Source organism: Macaca thibetana, chromosome 1, assembly GCF_024542745.1.
Source record: "Macaca thibetana thibetana isolate TM-01 chromosome 1, ASM2454274v1, whole genome shotgun sequence".
NCBI lineage: Eukaryota > Metazoa > Chordata > Mammalia > Primates > Cercopithecidae > Macaca > Macaca thibetana.
In genome coordinates this window covers 27,475,511-27,496,004 of record NC_065578.1, presented here as the reverse complement: position 1 = coordinate 27,496,004, position 20,494 = coordinate 27,475,511, and the positions used below count along the sequence as shown (strand labels likewise).

The following is a 20,494-nucleotide window of genomic DNA, read 5'->3' as shown; positions in this document are numbered from 1 at the left end:
TAAGTTTACAGAATCCAATAGGAAACAATTTCATCCATTCATGTCACTACAGATCTTAAACAAGAACGCAAACGAGTTTCCACCCTGTCCACAGTGGGGTGTTAAAAAAAATCGGTTTCTAGACGGGTAACATGTCATATTCAGCTATTCTGATTACTTTTCAATAGGCGGTTAGTACCATGCGGAAGGTATGGCAGAAGCAAAGACAAAAATTAGGCCCAGCTATCCTAAATTCAAATCAAACACGCGGACTCGTTAAATTACCCCCAAATCGGACAGGCACGGTGGCTCACGCCTGTAATCCTAAAAAAGCAAAAATAAAAATGACCCAACTCACTCACAAAAGTACGAGAGAATTACGAACAGTATGCTTCGAAACTATGAAAATCTTAGGCCGGGCGGGGAGGACCGCAAGGTAAGGAGTTGGAGACCGGTCAACATGGTTAAATCCCGCCTCTACTAGAAATATAAAAATAAGCCGGGCGTGGTGGTACACGCCTGTAGTCCCAGCTACTCGGGAGGCTGAGGCAGGAGAATTGCTTGAGCCCAGCAGGGGTCGCGATCAAGAAAAAAAAAAAAAAAAAAGAAAAATTGAGAAAATTCTTAAAGGCAAGTAAGGATCCGGAATAAAACTGTGCAATTCCATTGAGAACGACAATGTGCATACTGACAGGCAGTAAGATAAACAATGGTGGTGGCGGTGCACCTTCAGATTCAGAGACTCAGCGGGTCGGGTGGCAGCCCTGCAGGTCCCGAGGTCTCCATGGCCCACTTCTGGCCCAGGCCCTTCTAACGCGTACATTAGTTGGGACAGATGCCGCCTACGACATCCATATATAGTTTTAAATTACATGATTCTCGGCCAGGCGTGGTGGCTCACGCCTGTAATCCTAGCACTTTGGAAGGTCGAGGCCTGTGGATCACCGGAGGTCAGGAGTTCAAAACCAGCCTGACCAGTATAGCGAAACCCTGTCTCTACTAAGAATACAAAAATTGGCCGGGCGTGGTGGCGCATGCCTCAATCCCAGCTGCTGGGGAGGGTGAGGCACGAGAATCGCTTGAACCCGGCAGGCGGAGATTGCACCGAGCCAAGATCGTGCCACTGCAGCCCAGCCTGCGTGACAAACCGAGACTCCGTCTCAAAAAAATAAATACATAAATAAATAAAATACTATATGATCCTACGGAAGCCCGGCTGCTGATTCATGGTATTAGACCCACAACTTCGGCGGCAGGCATCTGATAACACTTACCAAGCCGAAGAGACGACCGCGAATCTTGTCTCCAAAAGGCCGAGTGAACGCAAAGCATCCTTATTTAAACCTTACGAAGTGCCCGGAAGTCATGGAATGTATAGTGCGCGTGCGCAAGAGCATGCGCAGTTAGAGAATCAGAAACTCGCGGAGGCTGCTGGGAATCTACTGTAGATTGAGTCCCACACCTTCCTGGCTCGGAATGCTCTCGCGGTAGTGGAGCCTTCGCGCAGGACCTTGCTGGGGAATGTACGTTACAGAAATAGGTTTGTAGGTATGTAGCTACAGAGGACGTTTACTTCTGTGCAATCATTGGACCCAGTCTGTAGGATATGCCCGTAGATAAACTGGCCAAAAAATTTTTGGAAGAGCCGAACGCGGTGGCTCACGCCTGTGATTACAGCACTTCTGAAGGCCGTGAGGGGCGGATCGTTTGAGGCCAGAAGTTCGAGACCAGCCTGAGCAGCGTGGCGAAATCCAGTCTTTACAAAAAATACAAAACAGAAGCCGGGCGTGGTGCCGCCAAATTCCAGTCCCAGCTACTCGGGAGGCTGAGGCATGAGAATCGTTTGAACCTGGGAGGCCGTGGTTGCAGTGAACCGAGATCGCGCCAGGGCTTTCCATCCTGGTCGACAGAGCGAGACTCTGTCTCCAAATAAATAAATAAGTAAAACGTTGGGGAATAATAAGAATGCAGAATTGAAAAACATACAGAGAAATACGGAGTATCAAAAGGAATTGAATCTACCCTCTGACCTGTGAAAGAAATCATTTGATAAATGTGAGGGTAAATAGGATGAAAGTGCCTCTAGACGAATCAGATAAAAATAAAAAACACCAGGCCTGGCGCGGATAAAAATAAATAAAACTAAAAAATAAACTCCTTTGCACAACAGTGTGAAGGAATGTGCTTAAAAGCACTGCTCTATACTTTTTTTTTTTTTTTTTTTGAGATGGAGTTTTGCTCTGTCACCCAGGCTGGAGTGCAGTGGGGCCATCTCGGCTCATTGCAAGCTCTGCCTCCCGGGTTCACACCATTCTCCTGCCTCAGCCTACCAAGTAGCTGGGACTACAGGCGCCCGCCACCAAGCCCGGCTAATTTTTTTTGTATTTTTAGTAGAGACGGGGTTTCACTATGTTAGCCAGGATGGTCTCCATCTCCTGACCTTGTGATCCGCCTGCCTCAGCCTGCCAAAGTGCTGGGATTACAGGAGTGAGCCACCGCGCCCGGCTAAGAATATTCTTGATGGGGAAATACAAATCATTAGTTTTACTAACTGTCAACGTTTAAATATCTGCCTTTTTTTTTTTTTTTTTTTTTTTTTTTTTTTTGAGACGGAGTCTCACGCTGTTGCCCAGGCTGGAGTGCAGTGGCGCGATCTCGGCTCACTGCAAGCTCCGCCTCCCGGGTTCCCGCCATTCTCCAGCCTCAGCCTCCTGAGTAGCTGGGACTACAGGCGCCCGCCACCGCGCCCGGCTAATTTTTTGTATTTTTAGTAGAGACGGGGTTTCACTGTGGTCTCGATCTCCTGACCTTGTGATCCGCCCGCCTCGGCCTCCCAAAGTGCTGGGATTACAGGCTTGAGCCACCGCGCCCGGCCTAAATATCTGCCTCTTTAATAGTCTGCATGATAAAGTGAGAAGCACACATAGAACACTGCATACAGTACGGGGGATTTCTCTAGGAACTAATGTGAGTTATAAGCTGAAAGAGCCACATTTTTCACGGAATAACATTTAACTTGAAAGAATGGCTGACATCTTTTCCAACTACATATCCATGTGAGACTGAAACAAAAGTCTTTTTATTAAATTTTTTTCTTTTTTTGAGACGGAGTTTTGCTCTTGTTGCCCAGGCTGGAGTGCAATGGTGTGATCTCGGCTCACCACAACCTCCGCCTCTCGGGTTCAAGTGATTCTCCTGCCTCAGCCTCCCGAGTAGCTGGGATTACAGGCACGTGCCACCATGCCCGGCTAATTTTGTATATTCAGTAGAGATGGGGTTTCTCCATGTTGGTCAGGCTGGTCTCAAACTCCCAAACTCAGGTGATATACCCCTCTTGGCCTCCCAAAGTGCTGGGATTACAGGCGTGAGCCACCGTGCCTGGCCTATTACAATTTTTTTTTTTAAAGACAGGGTCTCATTTTGTCACCCAGGTTAGACTGCACTGCAGCAATTATAGTACACTGCACCCTTAAAGCCCTGGTCTCAAGCAATCCTCCTGTTTCAGTCTCCCAAGGAGCTGGGACTACTGGTGTGAGCCACTGCACCTGGCTTAAACCAAAGTCATATATTCTAACTATATACTCAAACAAAACAACACATAATAACAGATTGAATGTAGGTGCAGATATGAGAATTGAACTGGATTCTATTAAACCAAACATTCAAGAGATTTGTAAAAAATGTAAAACAGTACCACTGTTCTCACTAATTATTTTTGGAAAACTTTTTTTTTCCATAAAAATACATTGCTGGTGGGCGTGATGGCTCATGCCTGTAATCGAAACCAGCCTGGCCAACATGGTGACACTCCGTCTCTACTAAAAGTACAAAAATTAGCTGGGCATGATGGGGCACGACTTTAATCCCAGCTACTTGGGAGGCTGAGGCAGGAGAATTGCTTGAACCTGGGAGGTGGTTGCAGTGAGCCAAGATCGCACCATTGCACTCCAGTTCTGGGCAACAGAGCAACACTCTGTCTTGGAAGAAAAAAAAATTTATATATTAATTCAAGTTCCTAGAGAAATTGGTTAAAAAAAAAAAAAATATATATATATATATATATATATATATATTTTTTTTTTTTTTGAGACGGAGTCTCGCTCTGTCGCCCAGGCTGGAGTGCAGTGGCCGGATCTCAGCTCACTGCAAGCTCCGCCTCCCAGGTTCACACCATTCTCCTGCCTCAGCCTCCTGAGTAGCTGGGACTACAGGCGCCCGCCACCTCGCCCGGCTAGTTTTTTGTATTTTTTTAGTAGAGACGGGGTTTCACCGTGCTAGCCAGGATGGTCTTGATCTCCTGACCTCATGATCCGCCCGTCTCGGCCTCCCAAAGTGCTGGGATTACAGGCTTGAGCCACCGCGCCCGGCCTAAAATATATTATTAATGTAAACATGAAGTGGGATTATTATTATTGTTTTTTGAGATGGAGTTTCCATCTTGTTGCCCAGGCTAGAATGCAATGGTGCGATCTCGGCTTACTACACCCTCCACCTCCTGGGTTCAAGCGATTCTCCTGCCTTAGCCTCCTGAGTAGCTGGGATTACAGGCATGCACCACCATGCCTGGCTAATTTTGTATTTTTAGTAGAGATGGGGTTTCTCCATGTTGGTCAGGCTGGTCTCAAACTTCCGACCTCAAGTGATCCGCCCGCCTCTGCCTCTCAAAGTGCTGGGATTACAGGCGTGTGCCACCGCACGCAGCTATTATTATTATTTTTGAGATGGAGTCTAGCTTTGTCGCCCAGGCTGGAGTGCAGTGGTGCAATCTTAGCTTACTGCAACCTCTGCTTCCCAGGTTCAAGTGATTCTCCTGTCTCAGCCTCCCAAGTAGCTGGGATTACAGGTGCCCACCACTACAACGGGCTAATTTTTTTGTGTGTGTGTGTATTTTTTTTTTTGAGACGGAGTCTCGCTCTGTCGCCCGGGCTGGAGTGCAGTGGCCGGATCTCAGCTCACTGCAAGCTCTGCCTCCCGGGTTTATGCCATTCTCCTGCCTCAGCCTCCCGAGTAGCTGGGACTACAGGCGCCCGCCACCTCGCCCAGCTAGTTTTTTGTATTTTTTAGTAGAGACGGGGTTTCACCGTGTTAGCCAGGATGGTCTCGATCTGCTGACCTTGTGATCCACCCACCTCGGCCTTCCAAAGTGCTGGGATTACAGGCTTGAGCCACCGCGCCTGGCCCAATTTTTGTGTTTTTAGTAGAGACAGGGTTTCACCATGTTGGCCAGGCTGATCTCGAACTCTGGAGCTCAAGCAATCTGCCCGCCTTGGCCTCCTAAAGTGCTGGAATTACAGGCGTGGGCTACCGCGCCCAGTTAGATTATTGTTTTATTTTATTTATTTTTATTTATTTTTTTGAGACAGAGTTTCGCTCTTGTTGCCGAGGCTGGCGTGCAATGGCATGATCTCGGCTCACTGCAACCTCCACCTCTCAGGTTCAAGCTATTCTCCTGCCTCAGCCCCCAAGTAGCTGGGGTTACAGGTGTCCACCACCATGCCCGACAAATTTTTTTTTTTTTTCTTCAGTTGGAGTCTCACTCTGTCCCTTAGGCTGGAGTGCAGTGGTGAGATCTCAGCTCTCTATAAACGCCGCTTCCTGAGTTAATGCGATTCTCCTGCCTCCGCCTCCCGAGTAGCTGGGATTACAGGCATGTGCCACCACGTCCGGCTAATTTTGTATTTTTAGTAGAGACGAAGTTTCACTATGTTGGCCAGTCTGGTCTGGAACTCTGGAACTCATGTCCTCAAGTGATCCACCTGCCTTGGCCTCCCAAAGTGCTGGGATTACAGATGTGAGCCACGCGCCCACCCAAGAAGCAGTAGTTTTAGAGGAAAGAAGACTAATAATTCTACTTCTTTGGCCACATTATCAGAATTCAATTTTAATCATTTATTCAACATTTACTTAATGAATATTACTTATTACTTGCTATGTGCGGTGTTAAGACACTGGAGATTCTGAAATGAAACACTGTTTCTGTCCTTGCAAACTCACAGTGGGAGAAATACACATGACAGGAAATTATACCAGTACTTGATGAAAACTGACATGGATAAAGTATTCTGAAACAAAGGACATAGACACTGAATAATTTGTTAAAGGCAGAGAAAGTTTCACTGGGGAGCTAAAATTTATGGGATTCGAATGGGTGTGGTGGCTCACGCCTATACTCCCAGCACTTTGGGAGGCCGAGGCGGGTGGATCACGTGAGGCCAAGACTCGTGACCAGCCTGGCCAACATGGTGAAACCCCGTCTCTACTACAAATACAAAATAGCCAGGTGTAGTGGTACGCACCTGTAATCCCAGCTACTCGGGAGGTTGAGGCAGGAGAATCGCATTAACCCAGGAAGCGGAGTTTATAGTGAGCTGAGATCTCACCACTGCACTCCTGCCTGGGCGACAGAGCAATATTCTATCTCAAAACAAACAAACAAAAACAAAATACATAAATAAATAAAATAGATAAAACTTATGGGATTAGTAAAGGGGTGGAGCGTGGATGATGACAGTATTTCATGCTGAGGAACTAGCAGGTGCAAAGGAAGGCCTGTGGTCTCCCGGAAGAGTAAGAGGTCAGCTCAGTGAGGAATGTAAAGGTAGAACTGTTGGACTTTCCATGAGTTTGGGAAATAGGCAAGAGATGAATTACAAAATATCTTATAGCCCAAGCCAAGGAGTTTAAAATTTATCCTGGAGGCCCAGCGCGGTGCCTCACACCTGTCATCCCAGCACTTTGGGAGGCCAAGGCAGGCGAATCACCTGAGGTCAGGAGTTTGAGACCAGCCTGACCAACATGGTGAAACCCTGTCTCTACTAAAATTACAAAAATTAGCTGGGTGTGGTGGTGGGCATCCATAATCCCAGGTACTTGAGAGGCTGAGGCAAGAGAATTGTTTGATCCTGGCGGCAGAGGTTGCAGTGAGCCGAGACTGCACCACTGCACTCCAGCCTGGGCGATGAGCAAAATTCTGTCACACACACCAAAAAAAGAAAAAAAGAAAGAAAGAAAAAAAAAAAAGGCTGGGCACGGTGGCTCATGCCTGTAATCCCTGCACTTTCAGAGGCCCAGGCGGGCAGATCACAAGGTCAGGACTTTGAGACCAGCCTGGCCAATATGGTGAAACCTCGTCTCTACTAAAAATATAAAAAAATTAGCCGGGTGTGACTGGGTGTGGTGGCTCATGCCTGTAATCCCAGAACTTTGGGAGGCCGAGGCAGGCAGATCACGAGGTCAGGAGTTCGAGACCAGCCTGGCCAATATGGTGAAACCCTGTCTCTACTAAAAAAATACAAAAATTAGCCGGGCGTGGTGGCGCAAGCCTGTAGTCCCAGCTACTCGGGAGGCTGAGGCAGGAGAATTGCTTGAACCCGGGAGGCGGAGGTTGCAGTGAGCCGAGATTGCGCCACTGCACTCTAGCCTGGGTGACAGAGTGAGATTTCGTCTCAAAAAAAAAAAAAAAAAAAGCCAGGTGTGGTGGTGTGAGCCTGTAGTCCCAGCTACTTGGGAGTCTTAGGCAGAAGTATTGCCTGAACCTGGGAGGCGGAGGTTGCAGTGAGCCAAGATGGCACCACTGCACTCTAGCCTGGGTGACACAGTGAGACTCCATCTCAAAATAAACAAAACTAACCAACTAACTAAATAAATAAAGTTCATCCTGCAGGTAACTGGGGGGCCAATAAATTTCGAAGTAAAAGTTTGCTCTGACCAGGTTTGCATTTTATTTTATTTTATTTATTTATTTTTATTTTTGAGACAGAGTCTTACTTTGTCACCCAAGCTGGAATGCAGTGCCGCAATCTCAGCTCACTGCAACCTCTGCCTTCCAGGTTTAAATGATTCTTGTGCCTCAGCCTCACAAGTAGCTGGGACTATATGCGCATGGCACCATGACCAGGGTTTCACCATGTTTGCCAGGCTGGTCTCGAACTCCTGACCTCAAGTGATCCACCCGCCTCAGCCTCCCAAAGTGCTAGGATTACAGGCATGAGCCACCGTGCCTGGCCTGCATTTTATTTTTTTAAAATTTTTAAATATTTATTTTATTTTTTATTTTTTGACACTGAGTTTTGCTCTTTTTGCCCAGGCTGGAGTGCTATGGTGCAGTCTCGGCTCACTGCAACCTCTACCTCCCGGTTCAAGTGTTTCTCCTGCTTCAGCCTCCCAAGTAGCTGGGATTACAGGCACCAGCCACCATGCCTACCTAATTTTTGTATTTTTATTAGAGACAGGATTTCACCATGTTGGCCAGGCTGGTCTTGAGCTCCTGATCTTAAGTGATCCACCCGCCTCGGCCTACCAAAGTGCTGGGATTACACCCAGCCCATGTTTGTATTTTAGAGAGGTAACTCTAGTGGCAAAATAGGAGGATAGATGGGAGAGACTGGTGGGGAGGATGTCATAAAGTCCCATTAAATTATGTTGCCTTTGAACTCAGATGGTAAACAAGGTGAGAAGAGATATAAGAATCAAGATATTTCTGGCCAGCCGTGGTGTCTCACGCCTGTAATCTCAGCATTTTGCGGGGCTGAGGAGGGAGAATCGCTTGAGGCCAAGGAGTTCAGGATCAGCCTGGGCAACATGGAGAGAGACCCCATCTCTACAACTTTTTTTTTTTTTTTTGAGATGGAGTCTGCTCTGTCAGCCAGGCTAGAGTGCAGTGGCGCCATCTCAGCTCACTGCATTCTCTGCCTCCTGGGTTCAAGCAATTCTCCTGCCTCAGCCTCCCGAATAGCTGGGACTGCAGGTGAGTGTCACCATGCCCCGCTAATTTTTGTATTTTCAGTAGAGACGGGGTTTCACCATATTGGCCAGACTGGTCTCGAACTCCTGACCGCATGATCTGCCCACCTTGACCTTCCAAAGTGCTGGGATTACAGGCATGAGCCACCGCACCCGGCCTACAAAAAATTTTTTAAACAGTTAGCTGAGTGTGGTGGCGCATGCCTCTAATCCCAGCTACTTATGAGGTGTGAGGATCACCTGAGCCAAGGAGATTGAGGCTGCAGTGAGTTGTGATCATGCCACTGCACTCCAGCCTGGGCAACAGAGCAGTAACCTATCTCAAAAAAAAAATAAATAAATAAAGACATTTCTGATGTAGGGTTTCTCATCCCACTGGAATTGCAAGGTAAGAGAGGAACTTGAAGATGCTAGGCTTAGGAGACTGAACATACTATGGTGTCTAGCCTTGATAAGTGGAAACACGGGCAGTGGGGGAGGAGTAACGTCCACATTGGAGTATATATGAGTTACCTGAGTAACATCTGGTTGTATATAAGTCCAAAGAGCAATTAGATATATGGGGTTGGGGTTCCTGTAAGAAATGTGAGTTGGTGATAAAAGATGTAGAAGTTGGCCGGGCGCGGTGGCTCACGCCTGTAATCCCAGCGCTTTGGGAGGCCGAGGCGGGCGGATCACAAGGTCAGGAGATCGAGACCACGGTGAAACCCCGTCTCTACTAAAAATACAAAAAATTAGCCGGGCGCGGTTGTGGGCGCCTGTAGTCCCAGCTACTCGGGAGGCTGAGGCAGGAGAATGGCGTGAACCCGGGAGGCGGAGCTTGCAGTGAGCCGAGATCGCGCCACTGCACTCCAGCCTGGGCGACAGAGTAAGACTCTGTCTCAAAAAAAAAAAAAAAAAAAAAAAAAAAAAGATGTAGAAGTTGTCAGAATTAGGGTGGTGGCTAAAGTCATCTTGGAAGAATGAGGAGAGTGATGGGAGGACATGAAACCCAGCATTTATTTTATTTTGAGATATCGCTCTGTTGTTGAGGTTGGAATGCAGTGGCATGATCAGGACTCACTGCAGCCTGGGCCACCCGGGCTGAAATGATTCTCTCACCTCAGCCTCTTCTGAGTAACTGGAACTAGAAGCATGCACCACTGTGCTCGGCTAGTTTTTTAAATTTTTGATAGAGATGGAGTCTCACTATACTGCCCAGGCTGGTCTTGAACTCCTGGCCTCAAGCAATCTGCCAATCTTGTCCTCCGAAAGTGCTAGAATCACAGGCATGAGCCACCACACCCGGTAAAACACAGCATTTATTTATTTTATTTTATTTATTTATTTTTGGATGGAGTCTCACTGTCACCCAGGCTGGAGTGCAGTGTTGTGATCTTAGCTCACTGCAACCTCCACCTCCCGGGTTCAAGCAATTCTCATGCCTCAGCCTCCCTAGTAGCTGGCACTACAAGCACATTGCCACCATGCCTAGCTAATTTTTTTGTAGTTTTAGTAGAGATGGGGTTTCACCATGTTGGCCAGGTTGGTCTCAAACTCCTGACTTCAGGTGAACCACCTGCCTCGGCCTCCCAAAGTGCTGGGATTACAGGCGTGAGCCACCACACCTGGCCGAAAACCCAGCATTTAAATGGTGTTCAAGGAAGAAGCCAGCAGCACAAAGAAAGGTCAGTCAGGGAAGGAGAACCAGAAGACAGTGGTGCCTCAGAAGCCAAGGAAGAAGAGTTTTGAGGACTAGGACATTGCCCAAAGCACCAAATGTTGCAAAGCAGCCAAGTGCAATAACTGAAGGCCTTTGGAAGTGGCAGTTAACTGAAAAATCCCTGGTTACCACAGGAAAGCCATATTGGTTTGGATTTCATTTAGATTTTAATGAGCTGAGTGAATATGGCCTTAGATAGGGAAAACAACGTGCACAGACCAGAGGTTATGAAGCAAGGCCAAGAAGCCTGTTCAGTTTATATCTCCATCACTAGTTCTTCCTCTGTCAGTCATTTAGCTCAGCTGCCTGGCCTGGGAACTTGGGTTGTTTAACATTGGAATAGATTTTGTGAAGGGAGTATAGGAAAAGCAGGAAAGAGGGTAATAGATTGAAGAGAAATTGGGGTCACAGGAAGATTGTGTCTTTGTTGCGGGGGAGGGTAGGAAGGAGGTAAGCACTAAATAATTTATTTAATGCTCCCCCTCCCACAGTCCTCACTGAGGACTGTGTGTTCTCAGTGCCAGATGAAGGAACATTATAGCTATTTGTTCCTGTCAGATGATGTCTATGTTCTACACAGGAGGCAAAATTCTTTCAGGAAGAAATTAACAATATCCACACAAAACGACAGATGGAGCAAGAGGTCTGGGTTGCTGGTCATTCCTGGTTTTCCCTTCATGCCTCCTAGGGCTGAAATGGAATAGAACATTGAAACAGTGGTGCTGGCTGTGTTTTGGCTTCAGGGCTAGGATTTTCTTTGTTGCACATTGTCATCTGTTTATGCTTACTATTTCATTCTCTGCCTATTCAGTCCATAGGACTTGCCCCTCCTCTTTTTTCAAGAGATAGGGTCTATGTTGCCCAGGCTGGTATTGAACTCCTGGGCTCAAGTGATCCTTCCACCTCAACTTTCCAAGCTGCTGGGAGTACAAGTGTGCACCACTGCACCAGGCTGGACCTGCCTTTTCTTGGGGGATAGTTATATAAATCCACAGAGACCCAAAATTCATTCATCATTTTGGCAAACACTGGGCAATCTTCATCTTCAAAACAGCTTTCTTGAGACAATTTAACTCAAAAGGGCAATAACAATTTGAGGCTTCTTTAGAGGGCTAGTAGAAGGGCAATCCGGGAGCAGGTGGACACAAGGAGTTCTGACTCATGGTTTAACTCTTGGTCAACGGTAGTGCACTAAACATGGCCAGTCTCTTAAGGGACAAGTAGAAGTGAGTCATTGCTGAGGCCACCTGGACTGAAACTGGGCTGCTTGCTGGAAAAGATAACATGAAGTACTAAGTGTCCTGGGTCCAGTGTGGTGGCTGATGCCTGTAGTCCCAGCACTTTGGGAGCCTGAGGCGGATGGATCACCTGAGGTCAGGAGTTCGAGACCAGCCTGGCCAACACGGTGAAACCCCATCTCTACTAAAAATACAAAAAATTAGCCGGGGGTGGTGGCAGATGCCTGTATTCCCAGCTACTCGGGAGGCTGAGGTAGGAGAATCGCTTGAATCCGGGAGGCAGAGGTTGTAGTGAGCCAAGATCATGCCACCACACTCCAGCCTGGGTGACAGAGCAAGACTCCGTCCTGAGGAAAAAAAAAAAAAGAAAAAGTACTAAGTGTCCTTTTGTGATGTCATCTTGGGGGTCGTTATATGTGGTTAATATAAATTCTTTTTTTTTTTCTTTTGAGACGGAGTTTTGTTCTTTTTGCCCAGGCTGGAATGCAATGGTTCTCGGTGCACTGCAACCTCCGCCTCCCAGGTTCAAGTGATTCTCCTGCCTTAGCCTCCCGAGTAGCTGGGATTACAGGCATGTGCCACCACGCCCGGCTGATTTTGTATTTTTAGTAGAGATGGGGTTTCTGCCTGTTGGTCAGGCTGGTCTCAAACTCCCGACCTCAGGTGATCCTCTTGGCCTCCCAAAGTGCTGGGATTACAGGTGTGAGCCACCGCACCCGGCCTAGAGTAAATTTTCATAGGGGCAGTTGATGGGCATGCAAGTGCTTGTCCTTGAATATATTAGAAGATTACATAATTTGTTTTGAACTTGGGGAAGCAATTTAATCTCAGTTTCCTAATTGGTGAAATGAGTATACTATCACTTACCAAACAGGCTGCAGTGGGCTAAATAGGATCAAGTGTCTGGTACATACGGGGTTCATAGTCGGCTCTAGTCTGTAGCCTATTCTTTCTCCATATTTGTGCACTGACAGAAATAAACATGAATGACCCTCACCTCTGTCTACATTTAATGTCCTCACTACTATTTTTCTCTTCCTCATCCATTTCTCATTTTGGGACATTAGAAATAACTTACCTTTTTTTTTTTTTTTTTGAGGCAGAGTCTTGCTCTGTCACGCAGGCAGGAGTGCAGTGGTGCGACCTCAGCTCAATGCAAACTCCACCTCCCGGGTTCATGCCATTCTGCTGCCTCAGGCTCCCGAGTAGCTGGGACTACAGGTACCTACCACCATGCCCAGTTTTTTTGTATTTTTAGTAGAGATGGCGTTTCACTGTGTTAGCCAGGATGGTCTCGATCTCCTGACCTTGTGATCCGCCCGCCTCGGCCTCCCAAAATGCTGGGATTACAGGTGTGAGCCACCATGCCTGGCCTACATATCATTTTTAAGCTGGGTTTAATCTTTTGTGATAGAGTGTAATGTAAAAGAAAATACCTCACACCAGAATAGTATAGTTGGTATTTAAAAATTCTAAAACATTTAATAATTAATATTGATGGGAAAAATGATATACAATGCAATTATTTATTTTACAAGGAGATTCTATACATCGGGGAGGCATCTTGAAGTACAATACACCAGGCTTTCATTTCTTTATGATTCTGAGTTTCCATATCAGTTGGTAAGGAAAGGGAACATAAAATCCATTTTTATATACATAAAAACAAAATAAACACCCAGAGACTTGACCCCCAAAATGTCTTGTTTCACTTGAAAAGAACATGAATGAGATGAAAGATGAACCAGATTACTTGGTGACGCACAGAAGGCGAACAAGTAGCTCAGGAAATCAAATCCTGTTTCAAGCTTGGCACGTTAAAGGTAAGAAAGGTAGTGAAAGAAGGGTTCAAAAATATCATCTCAAGCCACAAAAAATGCTGGCAGAAGACAGTCTCTAAACCAATAAGATAGAATGGTTAGAAGAAGTTAAGTTAGAGTTATTGTGTGGCTACCTTATATCCAGACCTCTAACAGACTGAGTGGAATTGTCACTTCTTTTCCCTCAGTTATCCCAAGTGTTAGTAAACTTCAAGGAGGCTGGGCACGATGACTCACACTTTCAACCTCAGAACTTTGGGAGGCCACAATGGGCAGAGTCCTTGAGCCCAGGTGTTCAAGATCAGCCTGGGCAACATTGCAAAACCTCATCTCTAAAACAACACAAAAATGAGCTGGCTGTGGTGGCACGTGCCTGTAGTCCCAGCTACTTAGAATGAAGTGGGAGGATCACTTGAGCCTGGGAGGCAGAGGTTGCTCTGAGCCAAGATTGTGCCACTGCACTCCAGCATGGGTGACAGAGTGAGACCCTATCTCCAAAAACAAAACAAATCAAAACCAAACAAAATGCTTCAAGGAAGGCCAGGCACGGTGGCTCATGCCTGTAATCCCAGCACTTTGGGAGGCCGGGTGGATCACCTGAGGTCAGGAGTTTGAGACCAGGCTGACTAACATGGAGAAACCCCATCTCTACTAAAAATACAAAATTAGCCGGGCGTGGTGGTACATGCCTGTAATCCCAGCTGTTCGAGAGGCTGAGGCAGGAGAATTGCTTGAACCTGGGAGGCAGAGGATGTGGTGAGCCAAGATCGCACCATTGCACTTCAGCCTGGGCAATGAGAGCAAAACTCCATCTCAAAAAAAAAAAACCCAACAACAACAATAACAATAGAACTTCAAGGAGATACGGATCCAGCATTCTTTCTTTCTTTCTTTTGTTTTTTTGAGATGGAGTCTTGCTCTGTTGACTAGGCTGAAGTGCAGTTGTGTGATCTTGGCTCACTGCAACCTCCACCTCCCGGGTTCAAGTGACTCTCCTGCCTCAGCGTCCTGAGTAGTTGGGATTACAGGTGCCTGCCACCACACCTGGCTAATTTTTGTATTTTTGGTAGAGATGGGGTTTTACCATGTTGGCCAGGCTGGTCTCAAACTCCTGACCTCGTGATCTTCCCACCTTGGCCTCCCAAAGTGCTGAAATTACAAACGAGAGCCACCATGCCTGGCCTAGGTTTTGTTTTGAACTGATATTCTGATTCTTCAGCAAGTCTTATGTGGATATGAAAGGATGAAAATGTACTGAAAGATTATATACAGGACAAATAACAGGGACCCACAGAATAAATCAGAAGAAATCTGTGAAATAGCCACAACTTCTTGAACATTAAAGTGAAGGGAAAAAAGCCACATTCATCAGATTAAACAGAAACTATTAATTTTTTTTCTTCCATTTCTAGTGTGGATAAGAATTGAAGCGAAACAGTGAGACCATATGGTTTTCAATACAAATTCAAAGAAAGCAACAAAACCTTCTGTTTTAGGAAATCGTATTAATATCTATTACAAATGCATAAAGTAGGGGGGCTGAGTCAATGCCCCAGCACCAACCATACTGGCTATAGTGTGGAAGAGGGGCGGGTGAGGTGGAAGCTGCCAGAGAGAGTCAGCAGGAGGATCAGCACTGGAGTGAAGAGGAAGCACGCAGCAGGAGAGGGCAAAGAGCACTGAGAACAAGAGGGGAGCAGTGGGCCATGATCGTGCCCTCTGCTTCTCCAGAGACCCTTTCCTATGCAGCAACCCACATCCAGCCAGACCTTACTGTGATTCTGGCTGGAAGTGTGGGGACCGACAGCTCATAAATGCTCCCACAGAGTTGATACAACTCTGCTTTAAGGAGGAGAATACATTTATTGGTCGAAGTGATTTAGAGAATATCATTTGGTAAATAAAACTACAATAGCCTATAAAATGTAACCCACAACTCAGTTTTCTGCCACGTTAGCATTAATATTAAGGCTTTTTTTTTTTTTTTTTTTGAGACGGAGTCTCACTCTGTCACCCAGGCTGGAGTGCAGTGGCGCTTGGCTCACTGCAACCTCCGCCTCCCAGGTTCAAGCAATTCTCCTGCCTCAGCCTCCCCAGTGGCCGGGACTACAGGCACAAGCCACCATGCCCGGCTAATTTTTGTGTTTTTTAGTAGAGACAGGGTTTTTGCCGTGTTGGCCAGGCTGGTCTTGAACTCCTGAACTCAGGTGATCCACCTGCCTCAGTCTCCCAAAGTGTTGGGATTACAGGTGCGAGCCACTGAACCTGGCTAAGGCTTTTTTTTTTTTTTTTTTTTTTTTTGCAAGGAAGGAATAAAAGGATTTATTGAAAATGAAAGTACACTCTACAGTGTGGGAGTGGGCCTGAGCACAGGGGCTCAAAAGGCCTTTCTTGTTTTGTATATAGAAAATATATGTGCTTTCTCATCTAACCAACTTTTTTTTTAAGACAGAGTCTCACTTTGTTGCCCAGGCTGGAGTGCAGTGGGCGGTGATCTTGGCTCACTGCAACCTCCGCCTCCTGGGTTCAAGCGGTTCTCATGCCTCAGCCAGGCGCCACCACACCTGACTAATTTTTGTATTTTTAGTAGAGATGGGGTTTCGCTATGTTGGCCAGGCTGGTCTTGAATTCCTGACCTCAGGTGATTCACCCACCTCGGCTTCCCAAAGTGCTGGGATTATAGGCATGAGCCACTGCGCCTGGCTTCATCTAACCAATTTGGATTCTGGTTGGAGTTCACGAAAAACATAACTTCCCATTACTTCCAGATTATTTTAAAATAAAAAATCATGATGACTTGTGAGGAAAAGGAAGAACATGTCAGATCCTGAGCTTCCTCTCAGGCTTGAGTGCCCTCAAGAGACTGTATTGCTGTGTTATGAGAGGTACAGTGCAATGGCTTCATCTGATATGCCAGTGTGGTAAGGCTTCCCCTGGAGGTAGGGACTCTTTTACCAGAAGGTTGGGGGCCTCCAGGAGGTTTTCCCCATCAGGAATTGGATTTGATGGCTGGGATTTAGAGCCTACACATTTGGGTCTCACAATCAGGGCAGAGCAGGTAAGGCTAATGGTGCAAACTGTGCCTCAGCACAGGCAGTCATCTAGGGGAAGGGGTGATGCAGCCAGTAAAACCTGGAACCTGCAAGTGGTCCAGAACTTTGGTGGCCAGTGAGGGAAAAACTCCTCAAGTAAGCTACAATATTGAAAGGTTCAAAAGCACTGACAAAGTGTTGTTTTGCCCCAGGTGCAGCACATGAGACTCTGTTCCAGTGAAATGCTACATTCAAAGAAGTGCTGTCCACCTCAGAAGATCCCAGAGGATGCAATTCTGGCTGTGCTGGGAAGTGCTAAAGTTCCCTCCATATGTCACTCTGGAGAAGGAAGCAGCAAAGCAGCCATGTTGAGTTCCTCTCTCAACCTTTGGCATCATGGACGATGGTAGCTAAAACAGATAAAAAAGAGACAAGTTACCACATGATGTCCATTGCTTTGCTATTAATGTATCAGTAGTAATGAAATTATATCCTAATTAATACTGCCTGTCCTCTGCTCTAATTCTACCTGACCTTTCTGTTGCATCTGATACTCCTCATCTGCTTCCTTCTTTCTTGAAACTCCTCTTGGCTTCTGTAACACTATCTTTTCCATAGTTTTCTCTCTTCTTCATTTGATCTTCCTCAAATGAATGTATGCTGTCCTGGTTCATTTTCCTCTGTCCACCCTTTAAATAAAAAACAACTTCCTTGGCCGGGAACGGTGGCTCATGCCTGTAATCAATCCCAACACTTTGGGAGGCCAAGGTGAGAAGATCATTTGAGCCCAGGAGTTTGAGAGCAGCCTGGGCAACATAGGGAGACCCTGTCTCTACACAAGTTAGCCAGGTGTGGTGGCCCGTGCCTGTAGTCACAGCTACTGAGGAGGCTGAGGTGGGAGGATGGCTTGAACCTGAGAAGTTGAGGCTGCAATGAGCCATGATCATGCCATTGCACTCCAGCCTGGGTGACAGAGTGAGACCTTGTCTCAATAAAAATAAAATAAATAAATAAATAAATACATTCCCCCCTAAAGGTCCACTATCTTCTTTCATTTGTTTTTTTTTTTTTTTTTTTGAGACGGAGTCTCGCTCTGCTGCCCAAGTTGGAGTGCAGTGGCGTGATCTCAGCTCACTGCAAGCTCTGCCTCCCAGGTTCCCACCATTCTCCTGCCTCAGCTTCCTGAGTAGCTGGGACTACAGGCGCCCGCCAGCATGCCTGGCTAATTTTTTGTATTTTTAGTAGAGACGGGGTTTCACCGTGTTAGCCAGGATGGTCTCGATCTCCTGACCTCGTGATCCGCCTGCCTCGGCTTCCCAAAGTGCTGGGATTACAGGCGTGAGCCACTGTGCCCGGCCCTTTCATTTGTATCTTGAGACTTTGCTTTTTTTCTGGATTCTAGGCTGCCTATCTAACGGTCTTCTAGGTAACTCCATATGTCATAGGCTCATCAAACTCAACACATGCAATTTATTTTCTAGCTTGTTCATTGTCTGCCTTCTTCTTTTAGAATAAAAGCTTGGCCAGGCATAGTGGCTCACACTTGTAATCCCAACACTTTGGGAGGCCAAGATGGGAGGATCACTTGAGGCCAGGAATTCAAGACCAGCCTGGGAAACATAGCAAGACCCCATCTCTATTAAAAAAATAAAAGAAAAAAAAAAAGAATAAAGCCTCATTGAGGACAGAGATTTTATCTTATTTCCTGCTGTATCCCAAGGACCTAGCACTATACCTATCATGTGGTAGGTGCTCAGTATTTGTTGAATAAACTAAACTGTTCAGCTAAACTCCTTATCACCTTCACAGACCTCTCAAAAAATACAACTTAGAAATATCAGTCATTCTGACTACTCCTTTATTTCATCTCTGGAATACAACAGATTGCCACATCTTGTTGATTCTATGCTTGAAATGTCTTTCAAATCTATCACCTTTGCATTCTCACTGTCGCTGGTCTGAGCTACCACTATGCTCACTATGATTATTTCAGACACTTCCTGTTTTCCTTGCTGCTAGTCTCTTCATCCTTCCATATCATCTTCCTTGTTTGCATCAGAGCTTGTTCTGAAATACACAGAATTTCCTGTTTATAAACTGCCAATGGTTCCAACATCCTAGCATAACAGTGAAAGCATTGCGAGGGACTGCAACCCATTTTCTAGCTTATTTTCATCACACTGCCCCATACATCCTCTGTTGAAGCTACATTTTTTTTTTTTTTTTTTTTTTTTGAGACGGAGTCTTGCTCTGTCGCCCAAGCTGGAGTGCAGTGGCGCGATCCTGGCTCACTGCAAGCTCCGCCTCCTGGGTTCACGCCATTCTCCTGCCCCAGCCTCCCGAGTAGCTGGGACTGCAGGCGCCTGCCACTGCGCCCGGCTCATTTTTTTTGTATTTTTAGTAGAGATGGGGTTTCACCGTGGTCTCGATCTCCTGACCTTGTGATCCGCCCACCTCGGCCTCCCAAAGTGCTGGGATTACAGGCGTGAGCCACCGCGCCCGGCTGAAGCTACATTTTCTATTATTCAGAAACGCCATGTGTTTTCCTCTCTCCCATCATCTTGCATAAGCCGGTCCTTCTTTTTCTTTTTTTTGTTCGAGACACAGTCTCGATCTCTTGCCCAGGTTGGAGTGCAGTTGCACAATCTTGGCTCACTGCAACCTCTGCTTCCAGGGTTCAAGTGATTCTCCTGCCTCAGCCTCCCAAGTAGCTGGGATTACAAGCATGCCACCATGCCCGACTAATTTTTGTATTTTTAGTAGAGACACGGTTTCACCATGTTGGCCAGGCAGGTCTCCACCTGGCCTCAAGTGATCCACCCGCCTCAGCCTCCCAAAGTGCTGGGATTACAGGTGTGAGCCACTGCGCCCAGCCTATACTGGTCCTTCTGCTTACAAGGTTCTTTCCTTCCTTTTTTTTTTTTTTTTTTTGAGACGAAGTCTCGTTCTGTCGCCCAGGCTGGAGTGCAGTGGCCGGATCTCAGCTCACTGCAAGCTCCGCCCCACCGGGTTCACGCCATTCTCCTGCCTCAGCCTCCCGAATAGCTGGGACTACAGGCGCCCGCCACCTCACCCGGCTAGTTTTTTGTATTTTTTAGTAGAGACGGGGTTTCACCGTGTTAGCCAGGATGGTCTCGATCTCCTGACCTCGTGATCCGCCCGTCTCGGCCTCCCAAAGTGCTGGGATTACAGGCTTGAGCCACTGCGCCCGGCCTTTCCTTCCTTTTTGTTCAGATTTTTTTTATGTACCTTAAGATTTAGCATAAATGTCACATTCTATAACTCTTTCCTTTAGCAAAACTGTTCTTTTTAGCAATGGAATCTTACTTTGTTGTCCAGGCTTCAGTGCAGTAGTGTGACCATGGCTCACTGCTGTCTCAATCTCCCAGGCTCAAGTGAATTTCCCACCTCAGCCTCCCAAGTAGCTGGACTACAGGAGTGAGCCACTGCACCTTTTGGCTATTTTTGTTGTTGTTGTTGAGATGGAGTGTTGCTCTGTCACCCAGGCTGGAGTGCAGTGGTGCAATCTCGGCTCACTGCAACCTCCGCCTCCTGGGTTCAAGCAATTCTTCTGCCTCAGCCTCCTGGGTAGCTGGAACTATAGGCATGAGCCACAACACCCGGCTAATTTTTGTATTTTTAGTAGAGATGGGGTTTCACCATATTGGTTAGGCTGGTCTCGAACTCCTGACCTTGTGATCCGCCCACCTCGGCCTCCCAAAGTGCTGGGATTACAGGCATGAGCCACCATGCCCAGCCTGTACCTAATTTTTTTAAGTTTATTTTTTGTAGAGATGGGGCTCACTATGTTTCCCAGGCTGGTCTCAAAGTGATCCTTCCCTGTTGGCCTCCCAAAGTGCTAGGAGTGTGCCACTGCACCAGGCCCCTGCCTAATTCAAAAAATAGATTTTTTTTTTTTTTTTTGTAGAGATGGAGTCTTACTATGTTGCTCAGGCTGGTCTCAAACTCCTGTGCTCAAGT

The 20,494-nt window shown here is 46.7% G+C and overlaps 2 protein-coding genes across 14 annotated transcripts in view; one reads left to right on the top strand and one right to left on the bottom strand.

Annotated features, from left to right (window-relative positions):
• LOC126958026 (dnaJ homolog subfamily C member 8) overlaps nucleotides 1-20,494 on the top strand; it is a 614,804-nt gene that overhangs the window by 272,543 nt on the left and 321,767 nt on the right. The window lies entirely within an intron of this gene.
• The window catches only part of PHACTR4 (phosphatase and actin regulator 4), a 146,079-nt gene continuing 138,702 nt past the window's right edge, over nucleotides 13,118-20,494 (bottom strand). For 8 of the 13 annotated variants that reach the window (XM_050794767.1, XM_050794780.1, XM_050794800.1 and 5 more), the window contains one exon: nucleotides 13,118-18,580. In XM_050794767.1, coding sequence (XP_050650724.1) covers nucleotides 18,538-18,580 — 43 coding nt within the window. In that variant the 3' untranslated portion in view covers nucleotides 13,118-18,537. The remainder of the gene's footprint in view (nucleotides 18,581-20,494) is intronic. The other 5 variants (XM_050794840.1, XM_050794760.1, XM_050794809.1 and 2 more) reach the window with 1 other exon arrangement.